Source organism: Quercus robur, chromosome 4 (assembly GCF_932294415.1).
Source record: "Quercus robur chromosome 4, dhQueRobu3.1, whole genome shotgun sequence".
NCBI lineage: Eukaryota > Viridiplantae > Streptophyta > Magnoliopsida > Fagales > Fagaceae > Quercus > Quercus robur.
Window position 1 is genome coordinate 40,845,087 of NC_065537.1, and position 9,331 is coordinate 40,854,417.

The following is a 9,331-nucleotide window of genomic DNA, read 5'->3' on the forward strand; positions in this document are numbered from 1 at the left end:
AGATGATGTTGATGAGATCTCTTCTACTTATCAGATTGCTTATCTTGGCAAACAATTTAGGAACTTTTTGAAGAATAATAATAAAAGGGCAAGAAAAAAAAAAACTTTGTTGGCCATAAGAATGTGAAGAAGAATGAACAACCTAAAGGTGTTTCATCTGAAAAAACTAATTTTAGTAAAGATAAGGTTGGTCAATCTTCTAGCAACTCTTTAGGTCAACAATGTTTTGGATGTCAAGGTTATGGGCATGTCAAAACTGAATGTCCCACATACTTGAGGTCTAAAGGCAAAGCTATATATGGCTATCACTCTTAGTGATGATGAGGATTCAAATCACAAATCAAATAGTGATCAAGAAAGTAAGTTCATGGCCTTCATTGCTACTGCTGTAGTAGATGAATTTGTGGTTATAGATGAGAGTCCTTCTGATGAGGAACTCTCTGAGAATACTGACTTACAATAAGCTTACTACAAGTTGTGCAAGATTGCAGCAAAAGATGCCATGAATACTGACTTGCCTTGAAAAAATATAGACACTCTTGAACTTGAAAAGAAAAACCTTTAAGTCAAATTGTTTGATGATAATGAATTGATTAATACTATTAAAGTTGAGAACATGACTTTGACTGAAAAGGTTAAGGATTTAGAAACAGAATTGAATTTTTCTAGAGAACAACTTGGTAGGAATTCTAGCTCTAAGCTTGATAACATGTTGAGTGTCCAAAAATCTTCTTCTAACAAGACTGGATTAGGATATGTTGAGAATGGTTCTTCTCCTTTATTGACTCATACTAAGTTTGTGTCCTCTAGTGTCTATGCCTAAACCAAAAGTAAGAGTTCAAAAGGAAGAAATTCTAGCCACTAGAAGAATTAGGGTAGATCTAAGTGACACCAAACCTAAGTAGTCTGCTCATCTTGTAGCTAAGAAACAACACAAGCCTCAGTGGTTTAGTCATTTTTGTTGTGGAGCTAGGCATACTCACCCAAACTACTTCAAGTTGCATCCTAGCAAGTAAGCAACTAAACTATGCCAAAAGCACAAGATCCTATGACACTTATTCATGATTTGGTAAAAGCTCTTAGCCTCTATGCCAATTCTGGAGCTGATCATAAATCTCATATGTCTAAAAACTCCAACTTCAAGCCTACATCAAAGAAGGTGTGGATGCAAAAGACTCATCATAAATGAGCCTGTTTGACATGGTCTTTGTGTTTCATCTTTGGATTCTTTGGACAATTTTTTTGTTTAGGGTTTGATTTTCTACATTACATTCATGCATTTTATTCTAGGTTTGATTAGGTTGTTTTTAAGTTTTTTTTTTAATTCAAAATTCAAAAAAAAAATTGCATTGCACACCATTTACTGTGTGATTAAGGTTGGCCAATAAAAATTTGCATTCATGATTGTGTACCATATTTAGCTTTGATAAGCTTTATTTTGCACTTCACTTGTTTATGCTACTTTATGCTCTATTATGTGATTTGTATTTAGTCTTTAATGAAACGATCTTGATTTTGATGTCACATATTTTGATCATAAGGACTAAAAAATCTTAGGAGAAAGACATAAATAATCATTTCACCACTGTAACTCACCAATCATAAACATCTATGTGCAAATCATAAAAGCCGTGCTTGGTAAGGTGTAGCACTTGCACAATAAGAAAAAGATGTTTAAAAATATTATATATATATATATATAAATATATATAAAGGGTATTTTCTTTTCCGTCTCCTATTTACCCATGCATCATATCTTTGATTGTGCTCCAAAAGAAAAATTAAAAAAATAATCAAAAGAAAAAGAAAAGTCAAAAAGAATCAAAAAGCTTTTAAAATGATTGCAAGCGTGTTTTCTAACATATGTGGGAGTTATAGGATGTAACTCTTTAGATGATAGTCACTTTCAAACTAATGTGATTGATAATGTAGAAAATTTGAGTAAATTTTATCTACATATCACATATTTTGTGTTTTATACACTTACTAGTTGCACACACTACACGCAAATCGATGCTAAATTTTGTTCATAAGATTGTATGTGTTGTCTAGTCTAGCCATCTTTAATTGCATGAGAAGTGATGTCTAATACACTTTTCTTGATTTGGGTGAAATTTGAAGAAAAATGGTTTAGAAGTTGTAAAATCAAGTGATTTTTACTTCTTGTTTGTGTTTAAGTTCGAGAACTTGAGTGCAAAATATTTTTGAAACCTTCTAGATGTTTTCATGTGCCTCTCATGTCAGAAAAACACTCTTGAGTTGGTTTTTTGCAAAATTTCCAGATTTTTTCCAAAATTGAATTTTTTTTCACAAGTTTGATCAATCAAAGTTAATCCTCAACTGATCAAAAAAGCCCAATTTTTAGGCCAAAACTCTCTACCAAGTTCGGTTAAGGCTCGATCAATCGAAATTTTTCAAAAATATCTTTCGATCGATGCTCAATTCCTCTCGACTAATCAAAACTCGAAAATTTCTAATTCTTAAGCCTTTGATAGATTAGTTTTTTTCCTATTCTATTACTTTTCTTTGAATTTTTTCGATCCCTCTAAGAATATTTTTTTTCTTCTCTTTTCTGAGTCAAAGCTTCAAGGGTTTTGTTCTACACATCTAGTAAGGCTCTTTTTGATGTAGAATAGACCGTCATGGCATTTTTGGACTCTTACATGTGCTTGAAATCATCGCGCAAGGCCAAAAACAACTAGTAGAAATCGTGGGCAACAGAATCAGAATTGCATAAAATTTGGTAAGCTAAAGTGAAATAGCCTTCTAAGCAATAGTCGTTGTTTTGCCATGAGTTACCCCCCTGAAAATGGTGAATTCTTCCATTTGGCCCTTAAAAACTACAATTTTGCTATTTATAGTAATTTTTTTTCCTTAATAACTTTTTGCTCAAATATTAAAATAAGGTCCCTGCTTATTTTGGGATGACCCTTAAGGTCAGTAATTTATGATTTTGCATTTAACTCAATTTTACCATTTTTGGTAAAATTTGGTATTTTGCCACCTAACCTCGTAATTAATGCGAATTAAGGTTTCAAACATTTCTTAATCTTCTTAGGGTTTTACTTTCTCAATATTTATATATTTTGTAGTCGTCACAAGCAAAACAAATTATTATTATTAATAAAATACATTTTTTTTAATATTTTCTCTAGTGGATTCCAGATTATCACCTCGTGGATTTAAGGAACCCCTTGTGAATTCGAGGTTTACTACTTAGAAACTAACAGTTTAGTTTCTATCAATTAAAGAGAGCATCGTGTGTGCTTTCTTTAGACTTCTGAGACATCACTTTTACCCTTTCTTTTTTATCAAAATTACATTCATACATGCATAATTCATTCATTTTTCTTGAAATTTTCGGACTTAGAAATTTTAGGGCTTTTTACGATTTTGGGTGTTTTGATTTAAAATGATTAATGAGTTTTTGTGTATACATGATATTAACATGATTCCTGAAATTTTTTGAAATTAGGGTTCATGTGTTGTTGAAGAAATTGGGGATTTTGTTCAATTGGGCTAAATTAGGTAAAATTGATCCTTGTTATTGATTGATTGTTTGTTTATAACATGTTCTATACTTGTTGTGATGATCAATTTCTCAATTTGTGTGTTTTTAAAAAATTAGAGTTTATGTTCATAAATTGGGGATTTTTTATAAAATTGGATTTTCTTGGTCAATTTTCAAAATTCTATGATTTTGAACACCTCAATGCATTAGTTTCATGCATCATTTGAGCCAATGCATTATGCATCATATAGATTTTCAAGATTCCATTCCTATATCTTTTTTATCTCTCTAATGTAGTCTGCCCTTGGTTTTCTTTGTGTTTCTCTTCTATTACTTCCTCTTTAGATCTTAAAAATGGGTCCTAAGAAAACCATTGCAAGGAAAGTGTCTAGGGGTACATCATCCTCTAGTGAACCTTTTGATTCCACTAGGTATCACACCATAGAGAACTTCAAAAATATGATACCTTGGTCAAATTTAGGTCCATTTGGACTGAGAGGAAAGTACATCTAGATGATTTGGATCCCTTCACTCAACAAAATCTAGATTCTAGGTGTTGGTTCCCTATTTGTACAGGTTTAGAGTCTCCTCCTACAGCTATAATTAAAGAATTCTACTCTATTTTGTCTGTTCATTCTGCTATATCCGGTGGTCACTTCTTAACTACATGAATTCAAGGTGATGAGTATCAGATCACTAAGAAAGTAGTGGTTGATGCTCTCTCTATTACTATTGTCCGTAACCCAACATATCCATACACTGATCCTCCCTCTCTCAATGATGTCATGCCACTTCTATATGGAAAACCAATGACATGGGCAAATAATCCTAGAATTGACATTAGTGAACTGGCCGAAGTGAACTATTTGTTGTATAGGATCGCATGTCATAGTGTTTTTCATATTTCTCATATGCATATAATTCCTACTAATTGGTGTATATTCATGTATGCCCTTATCACTGGTGCCTCCATTTCTATCCATTCTCTTTTCATTCAAACTATAGTAGAGGTCAACAAAGGCACGTCTAAGAATTGTTTCTATCCTTAGGATCTTAAAGTATCTAGGGTTTGTTTGTTCGTCCTCTTCTGAACTTGTTCATCATATGGCACCTATGGGTTTTGAAGCAAAGCAAAGAACAAAAGAAGACTCTAGCAACAAGTGAAGGAACTAGAAAGTGACAAAAAGTGGATCCTCCTCAAGGAGATGAGCAGATTGATCCAACAGTTGTCGCTGATGAGGATGCTCCTACTACTGGCACTTCTAGAGATTCACCATCTCTCCGCTCCATGATAGAGAGAGTGCTTGAGACACAACTATCACATCACACCATGATGGAGACCTTTTTTACAACTCAGGCAACTCATGGACAGCTCTTGGACTCACTAAACATGGATGTTACTATTTTCAGTGTTGAGTTCAATCAGTATAAGAGTTCTTTTCCACCACCTCCACCCTCGAATGACTGAGTTGATTGCCTTTGGCAACACGTAACAAAAAGGGGCAGTAGTAGAGTAGGTTTAGAGAAGAATTCTTGTACTTAGGGGGAGTTGTTTGTATTTAGGGGGAGTTCTAGTGTTTACATTTTTTTTTTTTTTTTATTGTTTAGCTTTGTTTAAGCCTTTTCTTTACTGTTTTTATTTTACTTGTTTCGCAAACTTGATGATTATGAAATATGGTGTTTTCCTTTAGTTTCCTTGTTTTATTTTTGGTTTTGTGGTTCTAAGTTATGTTTTTACTGTATTTTTCACACAAACCTTAATCGTTTGTTTTTAGTATTTCAGGAATTTATAGGTTAATTCTTTTATGATGATGTTGTCTATTATTGCAACTTGTAGACAGTAGGTTGCGATTTAATTGTATAGGGAAATTCATTGTAATTGGGTTAGTTCTTGAATTGAGAAATTCATGTTGTATGTAAGTTTTGTCACAGATTGCCAAAGGGGGAGAATGTTAGGTTCTAAATATTTAGTCATAAATGTTTAGGAACTATATTTGTTGTATGTTGCCAAATTGAGAACAAAAATATGTCTAGTATAAAAGCTTAGTGTCTTTGAAGTGTTTTAGCATTGTTCAAGTTGATACAAGTTAAGATTCAAGAACGTATAATCTACAAAAAGAAGAATTGAAAATCTGTCAGGCTCGACCAATCGAACTATGATCTACAAAATTTTAATTGAAGCCCAATAGCACACTAAAACGTTTTGGATTTGAGTCCAACACTACTAGGTATAAAAGGAAAACCCTAATACATATTTTTCAAGTCTTGAGAGTTACTTCTATGAGATTTATAAGATTTTATACTTTCTAACTCTATTAAAAACCTACTGGTGATCAAATCCATATTGCTAGTACCAGTGGAGTAAAGTTGCAGCCAAGCCTTCAGCTATCAAGTGTCCTGAAGCTCAAGGCATGAGTAGGTGGTTCATGTGAGAACAAATCTAGATCAAGGAAGTCTGTGGAGTTCAGAGCCCAGTTTGGAAACTGTATTAGATTTACTTTGAATTGGAATTCTTGATTGTAAATCTAAACTTAATATAGTAGATTATTCTTTTGGGATGGTTCCCCCCAGGTTTTTTTTTTTACCTTGAAACAAGTTGTTTCATTGGTTTTCTTGGGTCATCACATCATGTGTTATTTAGATTTCCGATGTGCATGTTGACTGTGATGAATGTTTAACCAAGATTTGATTAATTGACCTAAGTAACTACTTGGCTAATAAATAAAGTTAAACATATTATGTTTTCCAGAGGTATAAAACTTAACACCAAATAATAATAATAATAACTTACAAGATTTATTGGTGGGATTATAACCTATAAGAAATGTTCTAACTTATTTTTTTGAGATTTTATTACTTCAAATATATCCTCTTTTTGCAACTTAGCTCTCTTGGAATCTCACCCCCTACAAAACACCTCAGATTCTATATAAGGTCTAACTATTAAAAGCATGAAGTGATGACCTCAGGAATGAGAAAATCAATGTCTCAGGTTTGATGATGAGTGTGTGTTTGTTTTGTGAGAGGGTGTTCTTCTTATTTATACATGAATCTTGACAGTTATTATTCTTGTTTCTTTGTAATGTGTCACACTATAATTTCTCTAATTCCATAAAAGTTAGCAAAAAACCCCTCTAGTAATTACTGTAACATAACTGTCACCTTTCACCTACTGTTGACTTGCCATCACTTGATTAAGACTTTGTGAATTGTTTTCTTTAGCTCGCATTAACTATCATACTTTGGCATTCAATAATATAGGGGTAATTACACTTTTTAACCCTAAACTATACCCTATTTTACATTTTGCTCTCCCTAAACTATCGAAATACATGATTAAACCTTCAAAGTTATTACTCTATAACACTTAACCCATTACCATCTTTTTTTTTTTTTTTTTTTTTTTTTTTTTTTTGAGAATAGTAAGTATTGTAACACACACATACACACGGGAAGTAGCATTAAAACACTAATTTATCCTCTACCCAAAACAGACGGCAAGGAATTAAGTGTCACAGAGTTATAACTTTGGGTGGAAGAGGGTATCATGCTTTTCAATAGTTCATGGGGCAATGTGTAAAAAGTAATATAGTTTAGAGTGGAAAAATATAATTTACCCATAATATAATACTACTTGTCTTATCTTTTTGTTTTTTTTTTTTTTTTTTTTTTTTTTTGAGAAAACTACTTATCTTATATCTTAACGGTTTCGTTTTACTACAAACCAAAAAATGATATTATATTTGAAATATATTTATGCATTTATCTACATATTAAGACTTGGTTCTAAAAATTTCTCAAAAAAAAAAAAAAAAGAAAAAAGAAATAATATTTGATACTTTTAATATTGCCATCTGTAAATTATTTAATAATTTCCCTAACAATTCCCTAATGTTACATGGAAATAATTGATTCTTGTAATTCTGTAAAAATGCATGCATATCACGCGTTACCAAAAATGTTTTCCTATTAACCATTATCAAATTATTAGATCTTGCCTTTACTAAAAAAATCAAAGAAAATCAACGCAATAATGGAAAGAAATTCGATTTTGTTTAAAACACAAATAGCGTATCTTCAATTTCGTGTCTCTCATTAAATATTTTCTCTGTTCTCCCCCCATGTAGAGTGCTATATATACACTCAAATCCTTTCACCTCTTCATCGCCACAAACAATCAACCAGTCATGGCATCTCTTCACTCACTTCTCTCATTCGCTGCATTGGCAACTACATTCTCTGTTGTTTTTCTTTGTAGCTTCTCTCTTATTGAGGCTTCCAATGGGGGCTTTAGTGTGGATCTAATCCACCGTGACTCTCCAAACTCTCCCTTCTATGACCCTTCAGAAACTCCTTCACAGCGCATAGCCAAGGCTTTGCGTCGTTCCATTAACCGTGTCAATCATTTTAAGCCAACTTCTTCACTCTCTACCAATGCAGCTCAAGCAGATATAATCTCAAATCGAGGTGAATACCTCTTGAAATACTCTGTTGGTACACCACCAGTCCAAATCCTAGGCATTGCTGATACTGGTAGTGATTTGATTTGGCTACAGTGCAAGCCTTGCAATGACTGCTACAAGCAAACAGCTCCACTTTTTGATCCTACAAGGTCAAGAACGTACAAAGAAGTTTCATGCTCTTCATCCCAATGTCAGTCTCTAAAAGGAACCTCATGCTCAGGCAGCGATGATTCAAGTTGCTCATACTCCGTTTCTTATGGCGATCAATCTTTCTCAAATGGAGACCTTGCTGTTGACACTCTCACTCTGGGATCAACTACAAGCCGCCCTGTGCCTCTCCCTAAAACTATCATAGGGTGTGGACACAATAACGGTGGAACCTTCAATGCAAACGGTTCTGGGATTGTTGGCCTTGGAGGCGGCGCGGTTTCTCTTGTTTCCCAATTGGATTCTTCAATTGATGGCAAATTCTCCTACTGCTTGATTCCGTTAACTTCCCAAGGCGATACCACAAGCAAATTGAATTTCGGTAGTAATGCTGTGGTTTCGGGTTCTGGAGCCATGTCTACTCCCATAGTCCCCAAAGATATTGACACCTTCTACTACCTAACACTCGAAGCAATTAGTGTAGGCAGAAACAGAATCGAATTGACCAAGCCTTCCCAATCCGGAGATTCAGCAGAGGGCAATATTATCATTGATTCAGGCACAACATTGACAATATTGCCATCAGACTTGTACCCCGATTTTGAATCAGCAGTAAAAGCCGAAATTGATTTAGCACCTACTGAAGACCCGAGTGGAGTTCTAAGCCTTTGCTACGAGTCATCATCAGATGATTTTAGCGGTCCAAGTATCACAGCTCATTTCACCGGTGCAGATGTGAATCTGAGTTCGAGCACTACCTTCATCAGAGTAGATGAGCAAGTTGTGTGCTTGGCTTTCGTTGCTGCATCAGATGAACCAGGGTCAATCTCCATTTTCGGTAACTTGGCCCAAGCCAACGTGTTGGTAGGCTATGACGTTGTGAAGAGAACTGTGTCTTTCAAGCCAACGGATTGCACAAAGCTTTAAGATGGAAAATGAAATTCCTCTCTATCTGGTGTTTTTTTTTTTAGCTCTAAAATAAAATGCTTAAATATTTATCCATTTTTCTTATTCACTTTAGTAACAATTTGGTGTCTTTGTTTAAAAACCACATAAGTAAATAACATTTTACAATGAGGGTATTCTACTTTTATTATGATCTATCCAAAAAAAAAAAAAAAAAGCCAGGCCAACTAGACAGACCTTTCTGGTACATTATAGTCATCTTATTTTTTTCCACTGATGGAGAAGAATTTGAATTCAGCAAGCT

At 33.8% G+C, this 9,331-nt stretch overlaps 1 protein-coding gene across 1 annotated transcript; it reads left to right on the plus strand.

The window, feature by feature from the left end:
* The first annotated feature begins 616 nt into the window (after positions 1–616).
* On the plus strand, positions 617–9,048 carry LOC126721875 (aspartic proteinase CDR1-like). The gene is made up of 5 exons (XM_050424950.1): positions 617–767; positions 4,190–4,368; positions 4,561–4,586; positions 5,203–5,221; positions 7,639–9,048. Exons 1-5 carry the CDS (start codon positions 617–619, stop codon positions 9,046–9,048), a joined length of 1,785 nt encoding a protein of 594 aa, XP_050280907.1.
* The last annotated feature ends 283 nt before the right edge of the window (positions 9,049–9,331 follow it).